The sequence below is a fragment of the Varanus komodoensis genome, unplaced genomic scaffold (genome assembly GCF_004798865.1).
Source record: "Varanus komodoensis strain SLA01 unplaced genomic scaffold, ASM479886v1 scaffold1, whole genome shotgun sequence".
In the NCBI taxonomy this organism is placed as follows: domain Eukaryota; kingdom Metazoa; phylum Chordata; class Lepidosauria; order Squamata; family Varanidae; genus Varanus; species Varanus komodoensis.
The window spans coordinates 117,814,077-117,841,936 of NW_025335268.1; the positions used below are offsets into that span (position 1 = coordinate 117,814,077).

Below are 27,860 nucleotides of genomic sequence, written 5' to 3' on the forward strand. Positions count from 1 at the left end.
AACATTGTTGCTGACAACGCAGGTCAAAATCCTTGATCCTGGTCCAAGTCTTTGACAATAGAATTGACCCTTCTTATTAAATCTAACTTGTCAGCTTTTGGTCTAATCCAGGGATCCTCAAACTTTTTCAACAGGGGACCAAGTTGAAAGGTGGAGGCGGTGGGCGCGGCAAGGCAGTGGCGGTGGGGGGGCATGGGACCAGTCGCCCCTGGGCTCGCATAATTAAAAGGCGGGGTAGATAAATGGGCTTGATGGGCCAGATGCGGCCCATGGGCCATAGTTTGAGGGCCCATGGTCTAATCTAACTAACCTTTGATATATGATGGCCATTATAAGGTTAGTAATGGCATCCTGAGAGGCTGCAACGTTCTCCCACTGGTTTTTTAATATTGCCAAATATTGCATGGTACTGTTTTTGGATTTTTGTAGACAAATGTTTAAATTGATAAGGTGATTTCCTGTTCTGATGAGTGTGCTGAATTTTATTAGTAATTCTAAGGATTTTAAACTGCCTTTAGTTGTGATTACCACAACTATTGAATACTATAAGGGCTGAATGCTATATTTGTAGGTAGAACTTTGTTGTAACTGAAATATTTGGCATCTGGAACACTCCCATCTACCCTATTATTCACTCTCTTAAAAATGAGTTTTACTAAAATGATATCTTGTCCTGTTTTATTCCAAAACTTTCAACAGGTTTAAAAAGTATTTTTTACTGATTCACACACTGACATATGCACATTTTAAAAGTAAACTCTGCTGAATGCTGTTGAGCTGACCATTAACAACGTTTTTCCTTGCTTCCTTAGCATTGCGATTACAAGCTAGCAAAATGTCTGCCATAGCAGAATCACAGAACAACCCTCTGGAGAATGATATGGAAGTAGAACCACCTGCTTCTGCACCACCACGAAGCCATTCTGCCCTTCCCGGTGAGTTGGAATGTGTACAATACCTTATACCTATCTTGCACACAAAGCCATAGGAGCAGGATACCACTCTCTTTTGTGCATTAAAGGATCTTGTAAAGCCACATTTTTGTAAGGCCATCTAAATTCTCAAAAGCTGGGCTGGCATTTCAGCATAAACCTTATTCTATCCTCTGAAAGTACAATTTTGTGAATAAAACATTACATGGACTGCACTTATCAACAATCTTATACCCCAATTCCATGCTATCATTTTAATTGGTGTGGAATGTCTTTAGTCCAATGGTGCGACATTAATCTTGATTCTGGTGAGTAGTGCGTATGTTTCCTGCTGGTAGAGACACTGAAGTGAAGCTTATGCTGGGGAGTCCACAAATGTTGGCCTTGATAGCTCATTCTTCCAAAATTTGTGGTCCGTAGCAACTCTGCCTTTGACTAGATGTGTTCCAGAAAATCCAAGATGCATCCTGCTGCTTGTAGTCTCTTGGAGGCTCAGGCATAGTTTTTGGAAGATCCTGGTAATTCTAGGCAGAATTAAAAGCGCAGTCACAAGTACATTTTGAAGAATGTCCATCAGATTGCAGAATCAGGCTGCTGAAGTACAGCTGTTTACCTATTAATTACCTGGCTAATCAGTATTTTCCTCTTAGGACAGGCAAATGTGAATTAGACAATTATCTTGAGAAACACAAGTAATTTAAAATATTTATATTCTGGTCTGGATTTGTCACTGCATGTAGCAACCTGTAGCAGCCTGGGTAAAAGTCTGTAGTACTAAGACATTGGCTGTATTCTCACATAATGCTAAGGCATGCCATGCAGTTACTGCACAGCATGACTTTTTACCTAGTTTTTGGGTTGAGACTATTGTGTGGTCCATACTTGCATGGTTTCTCCTCATTCTTCCTGATACCTCCATCAGTCCCTGTGGCTGAAGTTCAATCCCAGACTAAACTGCTCCTGCTTTCTGTGCCTGCCTCTCTTTCACACTCCCCTGATATGCCCATAGTCAGCTATTTCTGTTTTTTGTTTTCTGCTTAGCTAAAGCTTATTCAGTAGAGTAGCACTAGAGGAGAACTCTTGTGCTGCCACACTTGATGCCAGTGTATGGGCATATTCACCCACATACACCCCTCCACGCTCCTCTTGTGCAGGACTCACACATACTGGAAGGAGCCATCTCGCCCCTGTATCCAGGCATGCAGAGGGCATCAGTACATTCAGGCTTTGTCCTCCCCTGCCCCCTCCTGTGCCATAGCCACAGCTACCCTTATCCAGTGCCCTGCACTGTACCCTCAGAAGCTCCTTGCCCCTGCCTCTGCCTGAGCTGTTAAGAGTGGAGTCATCTCATCCTGGCACCCCCTTTTCTGTGCTAGGCTGCTCTGAATGGCTTCATCTGGCATTTACCTTCACCCCGACCTAGCTCATAGCCAGTCCTCCTCACAAGAAGCAAACCCCTGTTGCAAAACTCGTATTTATTTCTGCAGCATCATGGGGATTGGGGGCAGGGAAAGGATGCCTATGCCTGAATGAGAGAAGCATGCCTGATGTTAATAAATCAAGCTGTCCTTTGTGCTGGTGCCCACATGCTATTCCCCACCCCCTATAGCATTCCACTACATGCTAGCTTGAATCGAGATGCTGGGTGCTCTAACAGTGGCAGAGGTGAATGGGAGGGTGAAGTGGTCAATTGGAGCATGGCTGGAGCTGGTGCCTCTGTTAGGCAGATCTAGCCCGGAGCCTGCTACTAGGCTACAGCAGAAAATGTAGTCTGGAGTGTCTCCCCCAGCAACAGCTGCTCTTTCTTCAGGACTCTAGTGTAGTGTGGAAACCATGCTAAAACACTGTATCTGGGTTCACTTGAACTATGGTGAAGCATGGAAACCATAGACCAGACCATTGTCCATGGTGACATAGAGTGTACTTACCATGCTGTTCCACTGTGGATGGGTTCCTGCAAGAGAAGCCATGCCACAGTGGTTTTCACTGAGGTTTAGCATTATGTACAAACCCAGTCAGTTTTCTCCCTTTGAGTTAGGTGCTCCAAACCATCTCTTTCTATGTTGTCTTAGTTCAAGTGATTTTTGACTCCTGGTTTCCTGTTCCAACAGTTGCTCGATCTCGGAGCAGCTGTTCTATAGGTAGATGTAATGTACAAGCAAATGGTAATGGAGTGACAGAAGAACCTCCACAGTCTCTGAGAATTGTGTCTGCTCCAATTCAAGGTAGAAGAATGTTTGCCATCTTTTCAAAATTCTGTTCAGTCTTTCTGAGGGCTTTCAACTGTAATTTTCTTGACTAAGTGGGTGCATTTCTTGGGAGTATGTGGACTAAAGCTTACTTTGAGATGAGCTTCAAGACTGCATCCAGGTTTGAATAAAAAGTTTCATTTCTGAAATAAATGTTACAAATACATCCTAGCATGTACAGAATGTCCTCTGCTTACTGTCAAGTAACCACAGTCAATTTGTATATCTATTAATGATGGGCAAAGCTTCCAGCCAAAGAGGCTGACTTCTAGGCAGACTGGAATCTTGAGCTCTTCAATCTTAAAAACTATATTACAGCTATTTTATTTAGTACCAATTAAATGGTAATTTCTTGAATTGTTTAGGGTTGCCTCTTCAGAAGGCCCTGAATAGAAATTGAATTGGTATGTGAGTTGTTGCATTTCTGAACTGTTAATGTCACTCTGGCTTCCTCTAGCTCGGAGAAAATCTAACATTGTGAAAGAAATGGAAAAAATGAAAAATAAGAGAGAAGAGAAAAGAGCCCAGTTCTCTGAAATAAGGAACAAGCGGGCACAGGTAAAGATGTGACAGTTCATTTTTTAATAATATTCTTAGTAGCTGAATGCTATTGGTATTTTAAGTAACATGAACAATTTAGTTGTACAGATTATTTTCTGTATAGTCTAAAATAAGATATACAATTCTCTTAGCATGCCATGAATTAGTTTTGCTTTTGCAACCTTAAAAGCATTGAATGTAAACATTAAACTTCCAGATTTGTATTTGCTATATTTATGAAAGGGCTTTGTTAGACCTACAAAAAGCTGTCTGTGTAGACTTGTTTGCTTAAGCTCATCAAGAAAGCAGGATTATTACCCAGCATAGCATTTTTGAAGATCAAGATCTACAATCGGACCAACATAATGGAAAGCACCTAGCCAGAACTAAACACCTCAGAGAACCTGTCTCCCAATCCAAAATAAAGTATAATGAGATGTATTTTGGGTGTAAAATGTACTGGAGCTCTAACAACAGAATATATACATAATGAAAGATGTGGTGGGGTGGTTGCCTTAAGATCCTTTCCATCTTCTGTGTACTTTGTTTTCTAACTGTTGCTACACACACTTGGGAGAGAAATTACTAATTATGCCTTTGTGCTACAGGAATTTGACAGTAGTTGTCCAAACTGGGAGTTTGCTCGGATGGTCAAAGAATATAGAGCCAGTATTACTTGCCAGTCAATATCAATGAATGATCCAGTAAGTAAATATGTAGAAATTACATATTTCTGCCATATTATCAAAATATTTACTTTAGTTGTCATTTTCAAATAAATAGAGCTCTTAGTGTATGCAGCCTGTATTTAAAGATACAGCAGAGAGAAGCATCTATAAACATCAAGAACCAAATGACTTAAATTATTTGAGAGAATGAACATCATCTGAACTCTTAATATATTTTTGGGAATTATTGAAATCAACTTAATATATTGATTGTATGTCCTGAAAGGTCAAGCAATGGCATCAAGTAAAGCATGAGGCATAAACAGCTCTAGTATAGAAGAATACTATCTAAAATATCATGGCTATTGTCTGTGAAAATCTAATGTGTTATTAATTCTGAATATGCTTTTGAATATCAAAGTATGAGGTATATTCATACATGACTAATCCAAAGAGAAGAGTTTTGTAACCTCTTAGGAATTAAAGTTTCAGAAAACACATGAGAATATGGATTTGTCTGCTTTGTCCACATAAAATGCGCTCTGTGGAATGCACTCCCCAGAGAGATTTGCCTGGCGCCGACTTTATATTCTTTTTGGTGCCAGGTAAAAACCTTTCTATTCACTCATTATTTTAAGGATTAAGGAATTATAACTGGTTTTAATATTTACAGTCGCATTTTGTTTTTTGGTTATGTATGTTTATTTGTTGTTATAAGCAGTCCTGGGACAATTTCCATGTAGGACGGGCTAGAAATATTTTAAATAAGTTCAGTCATGTAAACTACAGCAATGAGAATATGCTTAATTTATACCCTTAATATGAGTTATAAGATTCACTTGCTAAAACTTTTTGTTAGGTTGTAGCATATTCCATGTTCCTCAAATTCACATAATGAAAAATTTGAGAACAAGACTACACATGAAGTCTGATGCCATTTTAATAGGAGTGGATAACATAAAGTAATGAAAAATCTCTGAGCTTGAACTGATGGTAAACTCCTTGCTATTGCAGCAAGACCATCTTTATTTTGAGGTCTTTGCATCATAGAAACAGAGCAAGTCAGAAGGGGGCCTCCTGGGCCATCTAGTCTGACCCCTGGTTCTAGCAGGCTCCACTCACGGCATGCCTACCATGTGCATGTATAACCTATCCTTGAACACCCTCACTGATGGGGCCTCAATCATCTCCCATAGAAGCCCATTCCATACCCTCAGGGTCCTAACTGTCAAGAAGTACTTCCTGGCATCCAAACTGGACCTTGGTTCCCTGAGCTTTACTCCAATGGAGCATGTCCTGCCCTCCTCTGCAGGGAAGAACACCTCTACCCACCTCTGTGTGCCACCCCCCTCACATACCTGTATGTTGCCAACAGATTCCCTCAGAGTCTCCTCTTCCCCAGCCTGAAAAGACCCAGTTCCCTCAGTCGTGCCTCATACGGCTTCTCCTGCAAACCGGCCACCAGTGTGGCCCTACACTGCACTAACTCTAACCTGGCTATATCCTTCCTGTAATGAGGGGCTCAAAACTGAGCACAATACACCTGTTCCGGGCACATCAGAGTCATATAGAGTGGTAGTAATATCTTTCTCGATCTAGAAGCCACAGTTCTGGCTATGCATCCAAGGGTAGCATTCGCCCTCTTGACCACCACATCACACTGCTGGCTCATGTTTAGCCTGCAGTCAACCAGCACCCCAAGGTCCCTTTCACAAGTGCTGCTCTCCAGTTACTTGTCCCCTAACCTGTACTTATGACACCCATTCCTATGCCCCAAGGGTAAGACCTTGCACTTATCCACACTGAATACCATACTGTTGTCTCCTGCCCACTTACATAGTCTGTCCAGATCCTTTTGGATCTGGAGTGCCTGCTCCTCAGTTGTGGCCACTGCCCCGGTTTTAGTATCGTCTGTGAATTTGATCAGCTGACTGTTCACCCCTTCTTCCATGTCGTTGATGAAAAGATTAAACAGGAGAGGCCCTGGGGGACCCCACTTATCACTGGCCACCATCCTGATGATTCCCCACTAATGGTTATCCTCTGCTTTTGGTCAGTCAGCCATGCCCTAACCCATCAGGCAGTGCATTGGTCTATCACAAAACTCCTCAATTTCTCAACCAGGATATCATGGGGCACTTTGTCAAAGTGAAATCCAAGTAAACCACATTCACTGCATCCCCTCTGTCTAGCCACCTGGAAACCTTGTCATAGAATTCACAAGTTTTGTCTGGCAGGACCTGTTATTGCAGAAGCCATGTTGTATGGCCTCCAGCCTCCCTTTCCTATCTAGCATCACTAGATCTCTCGCTATTATGAGGCTTTCCATTGTTTTTCCTACAATGGACATAAACTAACTGGTTTGTAATTCCGCATGTCCCTTCTACCTTTTTTTTTTTGGGATCACTGATGCCACCCTCCAGTCCTCTGGAACTTCACCTGTTCTCTACAAGGCCTCAAAAATGGAGGCCAACGGGTTTGAGAGAACCCCTGCCAACTCTCAAAGTACTCTCGGGTGTAATCCATCAGGGCCTGGTGCCTTTGTAACATCCAGTGCCCTGAGGAGCCCCTCGACTTCTGGGGGGGGGTGACTCTAATTTGTGCCCCTAAGTCCCTGGCCTCATCTAATCTCCCATAAGGATCTCCCTCATCCTACTTTGGGGAGAATATAGAGGCAAAATAGTCATTTAGCACCTGTTCCCTCACATCTGTCACTGGATCCTCTTCCTCCTTATTAAGTGGTCCCACTACTTGTCTCCCCTTCCTCTTGCTATTTACATGTTGATCGAAGCCCTTTTTGTTGATCTTGATATTCTTTGCAAGTCTCGGCTCGTAATCAGCCTTAGCCTTGCGAAGAATCCTTCTGCAATGGGCCTCCTCCTCCTGGTATACCCTTTTGTCTGTTTGCCCCAGTACCCATTTCCTACTGAGGTTCCTCTTGTGTCTAATCCGTCTAACCACCTCTTTTTGCATCCATGGTGGCACTCTTGTTTGCCTCCCCACCTTACTAACTAGAGGTATCGTCAAGGCTTGCATCTTCAAAACCATCCTTTTGAGTGCCATCCACGCCTTTCACTAACTTATCCCAGGATACTCTTCCCGGTCTGACCTTCAGTTGGCCAAAGTTGGCCCTCTTGAAGTCCCAGCTTCTAGTGCTCTACCTGCTGCCCGTCCCTATTCCCCTGATTTCAAAGCAAGGGATGGAGTGACCACTGGCATCTAGAGCTTCCCTAATCTGTAACTCATCTTTCAGCTCCTCCCTGTTGGTCAAAACCAAATCAAGGATGCCCCTCCCCGTCGCCTTTCGAACCCTCTGTGTGAAAATCCCTCCCACTATAGTGTCTAGGAAGCAACGTGACCTGGCTGTCACCGCTGAGTGAGTCCCCCTAGTAATATCTGGGAGATTGAAATCTCCCATAATTACTGTGTTCGTCCCCGAGATAGCCTTACAATCTGATCTGTCAGGACATCGTCCAGGATCTCAAGTTGACCTGGAGGGCAATAATATACTCCCACTGTCAGGTCCCTCTCTCTGTCTAAACCCCTTAGTTTCACCCAGACTGCCTCTACCAGATCCCCATCTGCACTGCATTCTATCTCACTGCATTCTGACATATATATCCCTGACATATAACACTACGCCCCCATCCCTCTTTCCCTTCCTGTCCTTTTTAAACAGGTGATACCCCTCTGTTTACATTCCAGTCTTGTCTTTCATCCCACCAAGTTTCCATGATCCCCACCAGGTCATACCCTCCTATTCCCAGGAGAGCTTCAAGCTCTTCCTGCTTATTACCCATGCTCCTAGCATTTGTGCACATGTTTCTCAACTCCTTCCCACAGCTTCCTTTCTTTGGAATCCCCAGCCTCCTCCTTCCTCCCATCTTCCCTGATACTAGCCCCCTCTTTCTAGGAGTCCTGTCAGCCCCTGCAGTACCTCTAACACCCTGGTTCCGGAGCCCTGATCCTCTCCCATCACTTGTCCTGTGCGGACAAATTTCTGGGGGGGGGCAACCCCCCCCGGCTCAGTTTAAAGTCTTCTGGACAAAGTTTGCTAGAGCATTTCCGAAGGACCTTTTCCCCATCCTCGTGAGGTGCAACCTGTTCCTTGCCAGAAGTCCATTGGCAAGAAACCAGGTGCCATGCTCGAGGAACCCAAAGCGTTCCTTCTGGCACCACACCCTAAGCCAGTTGTTCACCTTGGCGACCTTCCTTTCCCTGCCTGGCCCAAATCCCCAAACCGGTAAAATAGATGAGAAGGGCACTTGGGCTTTTAGGTCCCTGAGTTTCTTCCCCAAGACCTCAAAGTCCCTGGTGATCCCGCCCACACCCTGCCTGGCTATGTCATTTGTCCCAGATCATGTGTTGGGTTTTTCATCAGTTCTCTGTCAGCTCAATGATGCCTTCAAGTGGTTTTATCTTGTACATATGGATTGAGAAATAAGGTTGCCTGAACTTTTTGGTCTTAATGCTTTGTTGATTTTATTGTATTTTTTAAAGATAGAAGAGCACAGAATTTGTGTCTGCGTGAGGAAAAGGCCCTTAAATAAGCAAGGTAAGATGACATATACAGGGTTTAGCAATTGTTAGATCAATCCAATGATAGTTCTCATGCTGGGAATAGATTAGGGTAGATTTTAGTAGTTGAAATTCCATCACTGCAGAAAATGGCTTTTAAAAAACCATTAAAATGTCAAGCAGTAAGATCAAATTAGGGAGGAATAGGTGGATATCTTTTGCAAAACCTCCTGAGGCTCCATCACAGAGGAGGTACAACTTGTCAACAACTTCCACTAATTGTAAGTCCTTTTTTCAGCACAGTTCTGCCAGATGGTATTCTCCTTTGATGGTTCCTTTCTGCTTCTCAGCAATACTGCAATTTCTCCTGTCAAAATTCTGTGCTAAAGCATTCAATTCTTGCAGCAGTAGTTATGCATGACATTCACAATCCTTATTCAAGTTGCCATGATTTTGAATGTTTATTTCAAGATACAAACAATTGTATTTTTCTCCTAAACAGAACTTGGAAAAAGGGAATGTGATATAATCACTGTTGTCAACAAGAACAGCATCCTAGTACATGAACCAAAGGTGAAGGTGGATCTGACAAAATATCTCGAAAACCAGCATTTTTGCTTCGACTACTCATTTGATGAAAAAGCTTCTAATGAAATGGTTTATTGGTAATGCATGTTTTTCTTTCTAGTGGCAGTGAGCCGTGCAGAGTGGGAACAATTTGTAATGACACTAGGCACCGAAGACCAATCTGATGCTTCCTGCATGCAGTGCCAATGAATTGATTTTAACCCTTTCAGGTGTTTCACGAAGCAGACACTGTGTTTGAGAAGTTTGTGTCTTTGTATCTGCCAGTGGGCTACTGCTCATTGTTACCCTACCCAAGATTTGTCCTGCAGATGATTAAACAAATGATTATTTGTACTTTTAGTCCCTGGATTGTTTTCCTCCTCCTTTATCTGTCCCCTGCCTGTGTCCCAAATGACTGTGTGATACTGCAGTACCAGCATATAAAGAGGCTGTTTTTTAATTGGTTGGCTGGTTCGGTTTTTAAAAAACTATTCTTGCTGTTGCCTTGTAGCCTGATAGAACAGCCCATGGTTTACACAACGCACAGTTGTGTAAGCCTCCACAACAAGCAAATCCATGGCCTACTTAACATGCTCCCATGACACCCTGTTTCTGGCCCAGTGTCAGCAGTAACTCTGGTACTGGGCAACAAAATACTAGTGATAGCAGCAGATTTTTTTCATTGCTGCTCTGGGGAAACTTCTGGTGGAGGATTTCTCCCCCACCCCGCAGGAGTGACAGATGTCTGTAACATCACCTCGCATCTCAGTTGCTCTCCCAAGGATAATAGAATTGTTCCCTAAAGTTAAAAAGTTAGTGCCTGAGTTTCTGCTGAAATTACTATATTCCTCCATCTAGAATGTAGTTGTGGTGATGTGCATTTCTATAACTTTTGAGCTTGTTTAGCATACTTGGTGTTTATTGACACTATTTAAGTTTAAATTGGAGGGTTTTTTAACTTTATAGTTGGGTTTTATGTGAATTTCAGCTCTGATTGTATTTGTACTGTAATTATTGTAGTACCACTGATGTCCTTATTTTTGCCCAGGTTCACTGCTAGGCCACTTGTACAGACCATCTTTGAGGGAGGAATGGCTACTTGTTTTGCTTATGGACAGACTGGGAGTGGAAAAACTCACGTGAGTGTCATCTTTCCTCTATCCTTCAGAGTTATCCAGACAAACCCAGCGAAGTTTTTCTGTTGATGAACTGCCTTTTTCAGAGGAACCAGAAGGAAAGGGACAATTTCTTCTCAAAATCTGCTCTAGATGGTGGATGGTGATGTTCCCAGAACAGTTCTCTAAGGGGTATGAGGAGAGAGAAGAATGGGAGAAAATCCTCTTGTGCAAAGCAGTGATGTCTTATTCTGCTCTTTGATCTTCCTAAACTGTGTTATAACCTAGATTGAACTGAAGCAGTTTAAATCATTTCTGAAGGTTTATCTGAAGATTTTTGGCCTTTTAGCATACCACTGTTACCACTGTTCAGTCCATCATGGCCTCCAAGAGACCAGATGACCTATATGTGCCCTCCCTTCGCCAACTTCCAGCTTCTGGGAAATCTGCATTAGAATAAAAAAACCAGGCTGCTCAAGTTTCTCTGTAATGGAGGGATGGGCAAGCCCCAGAGTTCTGAGGGCCTTTTCCCCCTTCCTTTTCCCCCTTATCACGGGCTCCGACACCAAAATTAAAAGAGCTGGTTGCTTGATATTTGGCAGCAAGCCACCCTGTAGTACTACAGGGCTAAATTTGGCTCATGTCCAAGCTAAAATTAACAAACATGGTGCTCTGTAGTGGCTACGGAAACCATTAAAAAAAATTGGGGAGGGCAGCAGGGGCTGCCAGTGGGGTGTGTGTGACCCACCCTTTGGTAGTAAGTAGAGCAGTAGTAGTGTACTAGTAGGGGTGGTATATTTGAACCAGAGGCCTGCCCCACTTTCATAGTTAGTGTAGTCCTGGCAACTCAAGAAGCAAGTAAAACTCAGATAGGAATATTCATAATTGCTCAGACTTACTTGTTAAGTTTCTACTACCCTATCCAAGGATAGTGCTGTATTAATTGTGATACCATGTTAGTGTCTAGCACATGTGTTTCATGATGTTAAGAAACTTCTGATTGAGACTTGCAAACCCAAGCACTGTAACTGCATTTATCTGCATATTCAGAGCTAGTGTAATTATGTGATTTCTTAAAAATGATATGATACGTGAAGAATGTTCCTGCATGATCATGGATTGAATTCTGCTGTTTTTAAAAAATGTGTTTTTAAAAATTTCGTGTTTACAAATAATCACAGCTGAAGATAAATGAGGTTCCTTTGTAACTGCAGAGATTTTGCCTTCTAATATGTTAAAATCTGCTCTTCTCAAGGTGGCTTCAACTTGTATGATAACTAGGGATAGAACCTTTTCCACTTTCCTACCTTGTTTGTGGGACATCCTTCCCATAGGATTGTAATGGTCATTGGCCTTGTAATCATTTCAATATCAGATTAAATCAGCTTTTCAGCTTGCCAGGGCAGTTTAACATGTGAGTCAATTTGATGCATTTATGTCTGCCTTATTGCATGATTGTATTTTATTTTTAATTACCCATGTATTCACTACCCTGATGCATATTTTGATGAAAGACCATTTGTAAATATCCTAATAGATATATGTTCTCTCTCTAGACCATGGGAGGAGATTTCTCTGGGAAGGTACAGAAGGCCTCCAAAGGAATATATGCTTTTGCATGTATGTACTATCTTAATTTGAACATTTAAAGAGATGAACCATAAGGCAGGGTGGGCAACCTCTGTGTTGGTAAATGTTAATTTTCATGTCAGGCAACCAGTCGGGCTGCACAGCTTGAGAAAGAATGTGCAGAGCCTAAGCCAAAAAGGAATTGATATTTTCTAAAATGAGTTAATTTGCTTTACAATGTTACTTCACTGTATCTCATCTTTTTCAAGTTAATGGCACTTCTTAGTGTAACAGTAGAAAGTCATATTCTTTTTAATTGTTGTTACTTTTGTACAATGTAAATTATTCCCTTTAATTTTCTCAGTCACAAGCACTACCTTTCCTTTAGTTTCTGTCATATTTACTCATTTATATATCAGCTTACTGGTTCAGTAGTAACACTGTTGAGAGGTAGGATGGTGAGTATTCTCCTGAGCCATAGTGACCAGTGTGACACACATACCTGAGTATCACAGGAAGATTGGAAACCATGTAGATCCCACACAGAGACATAAAGGAAAGAAGGGAAGGAAATAAGACAGATACAGGATTTGATTGGCAGTTCTGTAGAAGAACAGAAACAGAATGAAAGGCACAGCAGCATGATTTTGTTGGTGGGAAAAGCAGTGGGGGCCAAACAAATAGTCATGAAGGGCTACATGCAGGCCACAGGCCTCATATCACTCCCCACTGCTATAAAGAAAGATAGATTTCTACACATCCCAGTCTAAGTCAACCCCACCCTATCTTTCTGTTTAAACTTTCATCCAAATAGTGTATTATCAGTGAATGTCAACAGCAAATGTTTCCAGTACTTTGGTTTATCACAAGTCATGCAAAAGCATCTAAAAATGACCATAAAACACAACACCAAGTAACCACTTCTTCCATGAACCTGTTCAATAATTAAGATCTGGAGAAGAAGCCTATCTCGGAATATGGCAGCTTGCTCAGGACTACCTGACAAGTACATGTGAGAGGTCTTACCTCCTATTGAGTTCCCAGTTTGCAGAATGAACTCCGAGTTCCATTTAGTCCTCATTCTCTTGACTTAAAAAGAAAAAAGAGATCAAGGTCCATCTATTAAACCTAGCCTCCATTAGATTTTTAAAAGTATGTTAATAATGCAAAGTTTTGAATTCTTATACATTGCTGTGGTGGGGTTAGGTGGCATATAAATATTAAAAACTAATATTGATAAACGTTTGTCTTGTAACTTTCTCCAGCACAGGATGTCTTTCTTCTTCAGAACCAGGCACGGTACAAGGCTCAAGGTCTGGAAGTCTATGTGACTTTCTTTGAAATATATAATGGAAAGGTGTGGCTATACATATATATATATATTAGTCATTTGAAATTTTTATTTAAATGCTGCCTTTAAGGAGGTTGGGGAAGAAGTGTGTGTGTGTGTATCTGTATTTGTTGAGAATGCTGGAGAGGAATTAGTGTATCTTTATTTTTGTATAAAATACAGTAGTAGTAGAGAATATTGGACTAACACATTTCTCCCTTGGCTAAGGTAATGGAATAGTTGCTGATGTTACATGTTCTAGTTGTTTTAGTCCTAGTCTCTTAGCCAATAGAACTAAGGTTTGGCAGCACAGTTCTATCACAGTTTTATTGTCTGATGTTAGGAAAGAAAGGCTGAGTCATGTTTAGGGCAGAGTATTGACATAAAGATGCATGGTTTCATGTTGGAAATTTGGGCGAACCAAATCAGGCTTGTAAATACTGGGAAGAAGGTGTCCTTATGAGAAGAAAGGCTTCTTGGCTATCTGTACGCATTGGCCTATAGTTTTCATCAGTCTTAGTCAACGTTTAAGGATGATGGGAGCTGTAAGAAAAAAGATCTGAAGGGCCAGAAGTGACCCATTACTCTTATACCTTAAGTTACATACTATTAATATTATTATCTCTAATTCAAATTAGGTGAAAATTAGGTGAACATTCCTAAGATGATGCAGGTTTTCTGCAGAGAGATGTGAACTCTTACCAGAACTGTCTCTGAAGTGTACCTGTCAATCCCTTGATTTTAATATCCAATCAATTCTCCACATTTAACCGTCCATGAGAAATATGGTCAACTTGAATTGTTTGTAACAAATTAGCTACAATTCTGATTTTGCAGCTTTGAGTGCTTTTTTTACTTTAATATTTTGCTCACAGTTTGCCCATCTCTGAGTTACACTCTGCGATTTTTCTTGGATTGGAAAGTTCAGGATAAAGGCTGACTAGAACGTGAGATTAAATTGGGCAGAATGGAAGCCAAGCAAATGACTTTGTATTCCATAGTAGGAGGATATTGCCCCTTCCATGTTGAAGTAATTGTGTCCGTAAGAGTCAGGAAAAAAATTAAGATGTTATTTGCCCCTTACTTGGTATGAACAAAAGAATGTGATCCTAAGCTTTGGTTTTTCTAGGAACCAATTGTACTTTTTCTAGGAATGACTATCCTTCAAAATAAACTTCCTAGTTTGGGATAATGTTTAAATCCATATAGTTTAAGTATAAGGTACCCTTATTGAATGAAAACACTTGTGTTTGAGACCTTCAGGAGGTTTTGTTTTGTATTGTATACATGCTAAACAGCTTAACTAAATACTAGAAATGCTGCATTTAAATTAATGGTATCAGCCCTTCCTGCAACTATTTGTCCTTCTTTCTCTTTCCTTATCTAGTTGTTTGACCTTTTAAACAAAAAGGCAAAGCTGCGTGTCCTGGAGGATGGCAAACAGCAGGTCCAAGTGGTTGGCCTACAGGAAATGAGAGTGAATTGTGCTGAAGATGTTATCCGAATGATTGAGATAGGCAGTGCCTGCAGGTTAGTTGCTTTGCTTGCCATAACTGGCTTAGTGTCAGACACACATTCTCTATAATGCATTTCTCAAAACCCTCCATAACTGTTGGGGAGAAGGGGCAGCTGTTACTGTTGTGGTGTTCTTATTAGTACATTGTATTCATACTGTATCTTTCTTGCCTTTGCAAGGAACCCAAGGCAGTGTACAGGCTTCTCCTTTTGTCCATTTTATCCTCACAACAGCCACCCTGTGAAGTTGGTTGTGACTGACAGGTAGTAACTGTCCCAAAGTCAGCCTGTGGGCTTCATTTATTTTATTTTATTTTTTTATTTATTAAAACATTTTTATGCCGCCCCATTCGCCGAAGCCTTGGGGCGGCTTACAACAATGGCTGAGGGGGGGCTAGAACCCAGATTTCCTGAGTCCCAGTCCAGCCTTCTTAGCTACTGTGAAACACTGTATCATCTACTTCCTGCTGTATCAAATATTAGACAACATGGAAGGCAGGGTGGGCACTATCCATAACTCAAATGTTCTGGAATGTCATGAAAATTGCTGTGCTAAGGAGCAAAACCCACTTGCACATTCTAAATGTATAATTGTTTATACTAAATAGACTAGCATTCTATACAGCTTTTGAAACTTTGGTAGGTTTCTTGATGCTACATAAAGCAGTTGCAAGAGGAAGAGATTCTTGGATAGATATGGAGAGTCAGGGGTCAGTTACTTGGGGTCATGAGGAAACTTTTCAGTCATTGATGTTGTACCCTCCAAAAACTGAACTTTTAGGGTAGCACATCTAATGCTCTATTTAGAGTAGACTTACTGAAATATATGGGACCTAAGTTATACAGACACTGGATAGAACCCTTACAGTCTTTTGCAGACATTAGTTTCTCACTTGATATATTAAACATTAACATTAGGAAGTTGACACTAATTGGAATATAATAGATAGACAAGCTATTTTGGTATTTCTAATTCAGCACAGTTGCTATTCAGAGTTCCTATATTTTGCTCCCCTCCCTGTACCATGACAACAGGGGAGCCAGATTATGGTAAACAATGTGGACCCAAGGCAGAGGGAAGCCAATGTATTTTTGTCAGTTGCTCATCCACAGCACTTCACATCAGAGCTATTTTACCCTCTGTGCTTAGGGAGCATACCAGGCTTTAAAGCTGGAGGAGGAGCAGATTTGTCCCTCACCTCAGTTCAGGGACATTCTACATTCAGAAGTAGAATGAGGTCAATGGTAGCACTTTGTCTTTTGTGGGAGGTGAGTTTTGGTGATAATGAACAATTTGTTGTCCAGGAAACAGGCCAAAACTTCCTTAAGTCTACTAATACATTAACCAATGACTATTCTTTCTTTGTAGGACATCTGGGCAAACATTTGCAAATTCTAGCTCATCACGCTCCCATGCTTGCTTTCAAATCATTTTGCGCCGAAAAGGAAAACTGCATGGCAAGTTCTCTTTGGTGGATTTAGCTGGGAATGAAAGAGGTGCTGATACATCTAGTGCTGATCGGCAGACCCGCATGGAAGCAGCAGAAATAAATAAAAGCTTGCTGGCACTCAAGGTATACTAGAGCACAGATGGCATCAGTAACAAGATGTTGTGGCTCCCGGGACAAAAGCAGGAGGGCTTTGGGTCTTGATGGTATAATGACAGGCCTGCCTCTCTAACATTATGTTGCTGTCTGCTGCTAGAATTATATGCATGGTCAAACCAAATATATACATGGGCTGTGTATGTACTGTTGAACAGGGACAGGCAGACTTCAGACTCTTGGGATCTTTTTTATTTACTAAAACCCTGAGCTACAACACTTGGAGCCTAGTGTATACACTTAGAATTAAAGAATTCTGAAGCAAGAAATTTGATTTCAGTAAAAAGAATTGGATACAGCTTTTGCCTTTCTCATAGAAATCCATTCCTAATTATTCCACAAGATTTCTTCAGCTGCTAAATTTGGCAGGGATAGTAGTCATCCCCTTGCATTTATGGTCAAATATTTGGTGGTCAGGCATTCTTGCTAATCTGCAAATTAATGCAAAGATCTACCATTTCATGTGGAACTGCCTTCTGTCTACCCCCTGCTCTAGGACAGAGTAATGCAGCTCCGTCATACTAGGGCTGGACATGGTCATGTTGGCTAGAACAGCTGATTATTACCAAAGTAGAGTATGGGCAGAAACACAGGATTGTTAACCTAGGCTGAAATCATGGTTGATTGCCTGTGTTTGCATGATCTATGCTATTTAAGATATAGTGGGTTATGGCGCATGCTGGCACATATTTTAATTATTCAGTCCCTGGTGGGTGGGTTGCTATGGTTTGTCATGTTGTTCAAAGCTGGGTAGCATGGATTTTTGTGGGTTAATCAGGCTTCAAATAACCCATAGTTTGTTGAAAGCAGCGATGTGGAGCAGCTAAGTTTTCAATGCTGTATTTTACATGAAAAAACCCCATACCTGTCTTTGTTTAATTATGTTTTATAATTATAAGGGTCATTGTGCTACCCTTACATGGACTAAATATAGGATAGACATTTCTATAAGTTATTCCTTTGAGGCAAGCCCCAACAAACCCTTGTGCTCAGTTGCCAATGCAGAGACTAAAAATTAAGATATGCACAGTTGGCTCCTGGTTGGGCCTGGACCAGACTTAGACGTATTTACTTATATTTATTTGCCCTCTAAGAGTAACATTCTCCACTAACAAACTGAAGGAAAATTGACAGTAAGGCTGTGTTTAGTTTGTTTTATTTTTGTTTTATGTTTTAAAGATTAGTAGTACTTCATTTCCTCTGATCTTGGTAAGCTGGAAGTATTTCCATGAAGCTTGTTAACCATTTAGTTACTTTGCATCAAGGCAATATGTGAAAGCACAGGAAGACTAGCATATGGTATTACTAGAGTGTGAAAAACTGAAGAAAACTGAAGAAATACAGTTGATAAATGGAAATATTGTTGGAAAGAATATGTTAAAATGTAGTAAAAATGAAGAAGCATTTAACAACATGAAACTGCCCTGAAAAAATACATGACACATGAGGAGACTGGTGCAGAAGTGGTAGGAATCCTTTAAAACACTGGAACATTTTTCAGTTCTGCTCTTTCCACAGAAGTAATTGGCTGAAGGGTAATTTTAAAATGTGTATGTTTGTAAGAACATAAATATCATTGTGGGTCAGACCAGTGGTTCATTCACCAGATTCTTCAAGCAGGATGGGTACAAGAGTTTTGCTTGCCTAAGTTCCTCTGCAGCTGGTCTATGTAGGGATACTGCGTCTGATAATGGAGGTAGCACATAGCCAACAAGACTAGTAGCCATTGATAGCCTACTCTATGAATTTGTCCAGGCTGTCCAAATTGGTAGCAATTGCTACTTCCTGTGAATTCCATAGTTTAACTAGGCACTCCTAGAAGAAGAACTTTTATCTGTCCTGAATCAGCTTCATAGGATGACCACAGGTTCTAGTATTATGGGAAAGGGAGATATTTTTCTACACCGTGCATACATTTGAACACCTCCCCTTGTTTGCTTTTTTCTTGAAGTCAAATTATTATAGTTGTAACTGTTCTTCATAGCAGAGTGGCTCCAACCCCTTGATCATTTCAGTAGCCCTTCTCTGCACTTTTTCCAACTCAGTGTCCTTTTTCAGGCGTGGTAACCAGAATTGTACACAATATTCTAAGGGTTATTTGACTGAAGATTTTGGCAGCTTTATGTTCAGTCCATTTCCTAATTATGCCTAACATGGAGCTTGGCTTTTTCACAGCAGCTGTTCACTAGATGAACATTTTCACTGAGCTGTTCACCACAATCTCAAGATCATTCTTTATTCAGTCAGTGCTAGCCCAGAATCTATCCACTTATATTTGAAGTTGGGAATTCTTTCCCTAGTGTGCATTACTTTACACTTGCTTACATTGGACTGCATTTGCCATTTTGCTGCCCATTTCCCCAGTTTTCAGAGATCCCTTTGGATGTAACCATGCTAAATTGTCTGGTGACATCAGCAAGCTTGGTCATTTCACTGCTTACTCCTAATTCCGGATCATTTATGAATATATTTAATAGCACTAGTCATAATACAGGATATATAGCCATGATCATATAGGTCTAAGCTCTAGCCAGTCTTCAAATATGGCTGTCCTTTCTCCCCTACCCACTGCTAGGAATGTATCCGGGCTCTAGGCCAGAATAAACAACATACACCTTTTCGGGAGAGCAAACTTACCCAGGTGCTGAGGGATTCCTTCATTGGAACAAATTCCAGAACATGTATGGTAAGTGAAATATAAGACCTTGTGATCACTAAATTTTGTTGCACTTGAGAAATTTTCATTTTTACTAGAACAGAACCAAAAAGTAAAGTGTAATAAAAGTGTAAAAAAGATCAAATAAAAAATTGAAGTTATCCAGTGTATCTGAATCAAGATGATTGTCACTTTTGTCTGGTATAGAACGGCTGAAAAAAATTGGAGATCTTATATTCTGATGCACTGTTCCACTAACCTGTACCTCTGGATGCAGAGAAAATATCAGCAAACAGCTAAACACATACTGTTGTTTAAACAGCTGCTCTTGGAGTGCTTTATTTTATTATATTTTTACACTGCCCCATAGCCTGCAGGGCTCTCTGGGCAGTTTAAAAGCAAAACTTATAATTATTAAATAAGCAATTACAAAACATTAAAGACAATCAAAAACCAAAAACATAAAACTGGCAACATGGTGATAGAATAAAATAAATACATGGCATAGCAGTTAAGATAAAAACAATATTAAAAATTAATCTGTTCTTTAATACTTCAGGTAAATAAAAAATAAAAAAGTGTTCACCTAGTGCCAAAAAGAAAGCAGTGATAGTTCCAGGTGCACTTCCTTGATGGGGTGCAACCACAGAGAAGGCACCTTTCCTGTCACTCCGGTGTCACCACTATCTTCCTACTTTCCCAGAGAAGACTCTTAGGGACCAGGTTAGGAACATACAAAAAAAAAGGTGTTTTTTCAAATAGTCTGGCCTAAAGTCATTTAAATTAGTTCAAATGTTAACATCAGAATTTTGAATGGGGCCTGGAATTCAACAGGTAGCCAGTGCACCTGAAAGATGACTGGCATGATGTGATTTTATGGAGCAATCCTCGTTATCAGTTGTGGTGCCTTGTTTTGAACCAGTTGGAGTTTTTGCACTGTTTTAAAGGCAGCCCCCTGTAGAGCACACTGCAATAATCCAGGTGAGAGGTTACTGGAACATGGATTTGTCCAGATAGGGATGCAGTAGGAAGGTCAGTCCACTTGTGACTCGAGAGAATTCTGAATCCAGGAGCACCTCCAGACTGTGAACCTTGTCCTTTAGGGAGAGTGCAACCCTGTCCAGGACAGGATGAAGATTTTCTAACTGGACAGACTGTCTACCCACCAGCAGCATCTCTGTCTTATCTGGATTGAGCTTCAGCTTATTGCCCCTTATCCAGTCCACTACTGAGTTCAGACAGTTTTCACTGCCTCCCCTGGATTGAGTGAAAAGGAGAGGTAGAGCTGAGTGTTATTGTATATTGTTGTATACTGTATATTGTTGACACTTCAGCCCATGCCTATGGATGACTTCTCCCAGTGGTTTTATGTAGATAGTAAATAGCATGGAGGATAGAATGGAGCCCTGTGGAACTCTTTAGCAAAGTTGCCATGGTGCAGTGCAACAATCCTCCAATGCCGCCTTCTGGAATTGGACAGCCGCGGAGGAGTGGAGTCACCACAAAGCAGTGCCACCTACTCCTAACCTGGCCAATCTATAAGGATACTGTGGTTGATGGTATTGAAAGCTGCTGAGAGGTCGAGGAGAATAATCAGGGTCGCACTCCCGCTTTCTCTCTCTCCTGGCAAAGGTCATCCAAATGCAGTTTCCATTCCAAAGCCAGGCCTGAAACATGACTGAAATGGATCTAGAAAATCCATTACATCCCACAGTGTCTGGAGCTGCTTGGCCACCACCCACTTACCAGCATCCCCTTCCTGGGCAAGGTGTTTAATTGGTCAATAATTATTCACATCCCTTGGTTCCAGGTTAGGCCTTTTTAGTAGTGGTGTAATCACAGCCTTCATTAAAGGGCCTGGCACCACTTCCTCTCTCAAAGAGGTGTTTATAGCCTCCTGGACCCAGGTGTGAACCTTCTCCTTAGATCTTCCAATTAACCATGATGGGCAAGGGTTGAGCATTCAGGTGGTAGGCCAAACTTGACCAAGCATTTTGTCTGCATCCTCAGGCTGCAATAGCTGGAACTTAATGCAACAAAACTGGACAAAATGGTGCTTTGGGCTAACTTTGGTGTATGAGGAATCTGAGTGACTTTGTCCTCAAAGTGTCAAACAGATTCATCACAATGGGCTAGTGAGGGTTCAAAACCTCTTTTTTGGGCCAGAGTGTAAAATCCACAAACCGCTCTGCTGGATGGTACTGCGAGAACACAGTGTTGGAATAGACTTGATAATGAGCTTAAAGACATGTTTGGTCAGATTCATCCCAAGCTCTCATCCACCTGAGCGCTAGCCATCCTCCCGCTTGCTTCATCATCCTTAGTTCTGGCATATACCAAGGAGCTGGATGAGCTGTGCTGATCATGTCAACTGCCTGGGCCATCTCCATATTCCACAGTGTGACCTGGGATTTGACAGGAGTGTCAATATATACCAGCTGGAAAATCCCCCAGAGCCCTCTGTCCCTTGTGTTAAGATGGGAAAAGGCCAGTGAATTTCAGTAGAGCCTACATTCTAAGTAAATATTCTCCCTAATTTCGTCAGGGAAGCAGAATAGATAGCAGTACAGTCAAGGTAGTTGGAAGTGACTGCAGCTGTTTAGAAGACCAAAAAAAAAAAAAAAAGGGAATTCAGTTTGCTTAAATGTTTTTGCTTTCAGATTGCAATGATTTCTCCATGCATGAATTCCTGCGAATACACCTTAAATACCCTGCGATACGCTGATAGGTGAGTCATTTTCACACTTACAAAATTCCTTCATAATGCTGGGTTGAACTGTTGTTCATATAAGACAAACAGTCTTGATTGAGTGGATGGATGAAAGTGGATGAAAAAATATTGGCATGATTCCCATTTCCAAATATCCTCAGGCTTAAGTAACTTTAATGCTTTTGATACAAAAATTGACTTTTTCTTTTCCTTGTTCATAAAGTGGTCTTCTGACTGACTGACTGATTGATTTTTTTAAAATGCTAGATATCATTTATTTATTTATTATTTAAAGTATTTATATGCTGTCCTGTCACGAAAGCCTCATGTCTACCTAATATCAGGGAGCAGATTCTAGTCAATGGCTGTATTCACACACAATGATATGCCATGGCAGGAAAGGCATGTTGTTATGTATAAATATCAAAAGCATGCTGAAACATGGCATGAACCACCACAGAGAAGCAATGGTTTGTTCCAAGGTTTCAGCATTGCTTCTTGTTATATGTGAAGCTAGCTGCAGTGCTTTTCTGCAGTTTCCCCGTTGTGACCAGGAGTTCAGTGGCAGGAGCGACTGCTCCAGCTACCCTGTTGTCATGTGTGCAGGTTCTGTCAAGCGTCCTGTGCTGGTTGTACTGATGATTCAGATCCCAATTTCAAAGATGAGACTGTTTTTGAAAAGGCTCAAGATTCCAGCTGTGGTTCAAGCTCCTGAGACCCAACAGGAGGTAGTAGTGGGGGAGATTAGGCAGGGAGCGGGCAGGGAGACCAGTCAACCTGGCCATGGGAAGGTTGCGGGATTACAGCTTGGGCAAGTAGATATTGAAACATGAAGTCTCTCCAGTGGAGAACTCCTGTCCCCTGAAGAGTTAGACCCAGTTGCTTGCCATCATTACTGGAGGAAAGTCCAATTAGGGGCACAATGGAAGGAGTAGACAGGTGCCTGTTTTCAGTGTGCCTCCCCCCCCCCCCCCGGGGGGGGTGGTTGAAGCACAGAAGACCTCATAAAGAGAGCTTCAGGAAATGAATGGTAGAAAGGGTTCAACACTCCACTTTGTGTAGGCTCAGAGACTCTTGTGTAACAATAAAGATCATTAAGTGAAGAGACACTGGTGAGGCTGATATTGCTTTAGAGCAGGGGTCTCAAACTTGCGGCCTGCAGGGCACGGGGGAGGGGCCCTGCGGCCTTCAAAGCACCGGCGGCGCCCGGGCCAGCCGCGGGATGAGCAGCCCACCACCACCGCATCTGCCCTTCAGATGTGCTGTCTCCATATCCCTTATGAGAGGTGGGGACATGGGGATAGTGTGTGAGCATTTGCATGAAGGGTGGGTGCTTGCAATGATGTGCAAGCGGGACATCTCCGTGATTGGCCAGGCAGCACATGAGCCTCACCCAGACTCTACTTCCAGTGGCCCCCAGGTAAGCTGAGTTTGAGGCCCCTGCTTTAGAGGGAGAAACACAGATTGCAATACCTGCTAGCATAGCAATGGCTAAGTTTTTTGCTCACAGGGCACTGACTGGCTGCCCCCATATTCCTTGTCCTCCCTCCTGGTGCTTATGTCCAGTCACTGTGCCACCTCCATGTCTACCACCTGGCCAATTGCCCATCTTGTGTGCCATCTGCCTACCCACCTCCTAGCTGGGTTGCCATGAGCTGCCTGGCCATCTTCCATGGTGGCATTGTGTTGTCACCTCATGAGCATCTGCCCTTCAGATGTGCTGTCTCCATATCCCTTATGAGAGGTGGGGACATGGGGATAGTGTGTGAGCATTTGCATGAAGGGTGGGTGCTTGCAATGATGTGCAAGCGGAACATCTCCGTGATTGGCCAGGCAGCACATGAGGCAATCAACCCAGCCAGTAGGTGGGCAGCTGGGCAGTGGTGGGTAGGCAGGCGATTGACCAGGCAAAATGTTAGATGGGTGATTGACCAGTCAGAGGACATTGTGGTGGTGTGGTGACGAGGCATTCATGAATGTACACTGGGAGGGAGGACAGGGAGCACCTCCAGCAGCAACTGTGGAGGCAGCTTGGAGTGGTGCTGCTGCTTGGTAGTTTGGAGCTGCTGTGCTACTCTAATAAGTAGATGGGGCTTTATGGAATGGGAGGGGGAGCAGTGGCTGATGAAGAACACACTTAGGGGAGTGTGCAAGCCACTGGGGGAAAGGCAGAGTCATGCTGCTGGGCTCGAGTCCTAGCTGATGGTGAATGGAGACTACTCATGAAGAGTTATCTCTTGAATGTGTGAACACAGGATACAAACTAAGAAAGGTAACTGTGGAGTAATCATTCATGTTATGTGTGAATAGTCCCATTGTTTTTTGCTTCATTAAGTAGCTGCCACAGCCAGTATCTGCCCTGCAGAACACTGGGAATATTTCTACTTAAAATCAATTTGACAAAAGTTCTAATAAAGACAACCTTCTGAATGTGGGAAGGAAACCCTGATTCCATTCTTCCATCCATCAAACAGGTTTTGTGTTAAAAATAATGATCAGTGTGGGTCTACTGCCAGAGGAATGGGGTGTGGCATGTCTGTCTGTATGTAACTGACAGCAAATCATACAGGGTGAAACAGACATTAGTCAAGCTCCTTTCATCTGAGGTATGTAGTAGGTCATTAAGTGATTGCTTTGCCAATGATGGCTTCTATATGCAAGCCCTCTGTTCTGTTCTCAGAGTGAAGGAGCTCCCCCACAACGGAACAACTAGCGAGAGGCAGAATTCTATGGAAACTGAAAATGAAGAACTGTGTATCAATGAGGAAAGGTTGGACCACCTTCTTGAGGTATGCATGTGTATTGCTGGAACCAAGGTCTTTTGGGAGATAGAACCTGGTAGAGTGCTAATACTTCCCCTTGTGAACTGCAGTTATCTGAAGATGAGATGTCTCCTCATCTATCCAGTTTCCGTAAAGCTCTGACCCGGATTAGTGAACTCGAAGAGAAGGCAATAGAAGAGCTTAAGGATATTAAGGAGGTATGTCTTCATAGGTGACAATCAAACCTTCTTATTGGACTTTGTTTACTGCTGTATATTGTTGGGAAAGTGGGAAAATAAGAAAATAATTGGTTGTAATTCTGAAGTGGTATTATAGATCAAGTAGTGCCCAACAAGGTCTTAATGCAAATGTTAGCCAGTCTTTCAAGTAACTTCCCTATTCTGTAAATGTTTGTGAAACCCACTTTTCATGAAAAACTCAACCCAACTCCATAACCCTCTTCCCTTCTGCATCCAGAGAATGAATGACTGTAATGGTCTCCTGGACATGGCAGAACAACCAGAATATGATATGGAGGCATTTGTGCACCAAGCCCAATGCTTCATTAATGAAGGTTCCGAAAGCTTCTTCAGTCTGAAAGGTACATGGCGGGTGCATTTCACTAACTTGGCATAGAAAGTAGTACAGAAGTGAAAGTACTAGATACTAGAAAGTACCTTGGTATTGACCTTCCAATTTTGCTGTGACAGGCTATTCTGCTATGATACTAACACTTGGTCCATTGTGTGGTTAGCACTATATGCAAGTGATGCAGGAGCTTTACATTAGTTACACAAGATGGAAAAGGGTGGGGTGAGAACTGCTGTTTTACAGTGACTAATGGTAAGGGCTTTGGAGAAGGTAAGATGAGGCGAGGATGGTCCAGAAATTACTTTGTGTATTTATAAAAGGTGAAGTGCAAGGATTTGAAATAAAACAATATGGTTCTTGCCTTTGTTCTAAAGGGGCAGAAGAGTGGAAGAAGGTGATCAAGAGATGCAGTTTATGGTCTTGTGCCAAATTGAGGGGATGTTGAAGGAGTGTAGGGGAGTGAGTAACAAAGAGGTTTAAAGACTATCTTCTTGAGTTTGTCATGCTCAAGTTTATTAGACTTTTAATTCATTGGGTGGGTTTTCATGTGATGCTAAGATCCTGTGATCACACAAGAATTGTAGCTAGCAAAACAGTTCTCCGTTGCAGTGGAGAGTGAGCCAGTACTTGTTGGCCCACAATATTGCCTGGGCATTGGTGGGGCAACTGGCACTGCCTGTGATTCAAATAAGCATAGCAAGGCACCGGTGCTCACATCCCACAGTGAGGCCATCCATCCAAGTTTATACTACATGCCAACACATCTCCTGGGCTTTTTGTGTTGTAATAATGAGGTCACTGAATTTAAATCCAGGTCATCTTTTGTAAGGGAAGTACAAGTATCTGATTAGAATTTGATGAAAACAGTTGAATAGTAAGTCATAGTTACATTTGCAATGCTAACAGCTGACAATAATCTTAGGATGTTCGGATGTCTGTTGCCTTTTCCCAAAGGTTGCAAAGAGTTAGGCTAGCTGCATAGTATTTGTGGCAGGTACAAGGAGGAATGTTTTCTCATCCTTATCTTGTACTGGCCCAGTTAATGTTGTAATTCTCTTAACCTAGTGGCAAGTTGACACACTGAATAGATTTCTTCCATGTTTTGATTTCATGGGACCACTTTTCTTGAGATGGAAGTGGAGTAAAGAACTGGCCTAGGGACTTTATTTCAGTTACTTTTTGCAGGTCACTTATTAGAATGACCTGAAAGTATATAAAAATGGAAAAGTTGAAATGCATTCCTGAGACTGTGTAAAAGCAGAATGTTCCAAGTAATGATGGTTTATGCATTCTCTTTCTCTTCTAGAATGGATTGGGTTTCTCCTTTCTGAATTGTTTTCTGCTTTATTAATCTTATGCTGACTCACTTTTTTCTGTCTTTCTCCTCTTGTACAGACACACTGGAAGAACTATCCCTTGCCATGCAGATGGAAGAGCAAGCCAGCAAACATCTGAATAAGAGGCGGCTTCAATAGTTACCCAATTCTTAAATGAATCTTTTGCTTTCCCTGTTTGTCTGTCACTTCTTTGGTTACTGCATTTTAAATGCAAGCAAAAGGTTCATCCTCTCAGTTTTGAGAGGTCCGTACACTGCCAGAATGTAGCCATTCTAGGACTGCTGCCCTCTTTTTTTGGTGTTTTATGCTATAGAAGGAAAGGTGAACTAGTGTCACTTGCAAGCATGTGTACATAAATCTTTTTCTAGTGTACATAAAATCTTTGGCTAAATATTTTTCAATATTACACTTCAGTGCAATCTAGTGAATTGCTGTTGTATTAATATTTCTTAAATATTGAGGAAAACAGAAGTTTAAGCTGTTTTAAATAATAAATAAATATTTCTAAATTCATTTAAGTTCTGCCTTGCAAGGGCATTGTAGCTTTTTCTGCAGGTCTGTAAATGATACATTCTGGAACCTATATCATTGTGGAGAATGTCAGCAGGAATACTACTTCTGGTGAAAACATATTGTTAATCAACTAGATATTTTTTCCTGCAGGAAGACTTTTCTTAGCAGCATTTATGTGCAATCAGTAACACTTTACTCTTTCTCTAGCCAAGATATGGGGTGAAGGAAACTTGCTTGCATTATAATTATCCAAGAACTTCTCTTTCTTTGTCCTTGCTTTTATTCCCTAGCCTCCCTGCTATAGAGTGAATGTGAAGCATATATAGGCTTTTGAAAGGCTGTCAGTCCCAGCCCAGCAATTTCCTGCTTTAAAAAAAAGAAAAAAAGCAGGTCTAACTCCTACAGTAGCTTGATAAATTCTATGCAATTCGAGTGGAAGATACATAATGAGATGGAAGAATGCATATATTATTATTATTACATTGTAAATAGGAATAGTGCAATGTAATAATGTTACCAGATGTAGTTTTCAAGCTTACCCACATGATGGAGAAATACTCTGTATATATGTTGAACAGTTTTCCCCAACCTGATGCTGTTCAGGTATGTTAGACTAAAACTCCCATTTTCCCCAGGCAGCACCAGACATTGACACTAAGGGAGCAAGATAAGCTCTTGGCTAGA

The 27,860-nt window shown here is 41.7% G+C and overlaps 1 protein-coding gene across 1 annotated transcript; it reads left to right on the top strand.

Moving 5' to 3' along the window:
- Window positions 1-812: 812 nt before the first annotated feature.
- KIF2C (kinesin family member 2C) lies at window positions 813-26,837 on the top strand. Its single transcript, XM_044450800.1, has 17 exons — window positions 813-935; window positions 3,044-3,157; window positions 3,639-3,739; window positions 4,330-4,425; window positions 8,890-8,944; window positions 9,410-9,572; window positions 10,523-10,613; window positions 12,146-12,209; window positions 13,424-13,515; window positions 14,876-15,018; window positions 16,373-16,577; window positions 19,183-19,293; window positions 21,924-21,991; window positions 24,654-24,762; window positions 24,846-24,953; window positions 25,213-25,336; window positions 26,722-26,837. The coding sequence occupies exons 1-17, from the start codon at window positions 836-838 to the stop codon at window positions 26,799-26,801; spliced, it is 1,824 nt and encodes a 607-aa protein (XP_044306735.1). The 5' UTR covers window positions 813-835; the 3' UTR covers window positions 26,802-26,837.
- Window positions 26,838-27,860: the final 1,023 nt, after the last annotated feature.

What these genes read in the sequence shown, in the direction of transcription:
- KIF2C (XM_044450800.1), top strand. Translation starts at nt 836, where the DNA reads ATGTCTGCCATAGCAGAATCACAGAACAACCCTCTGGAGAATGATATG. An exon ending in TAAGGAACAAGCGGGCACAG is followed by an intron (nt 3,740 to 4,329) that starts GTAAAGATGTGA and finishes TTTGTGCTACAG; the next exon opens with GAATTTGACAGTAGTTGTCC. An exon ending in AAGCTTCTTCAGTCTGAAAG is followed by an intron (nt 25,337 to 26,721) that starts GTACATGGCGGG and finishes CCTCTTGTACAG; the next exon opens with ACACACTGGAAGAACTATCC.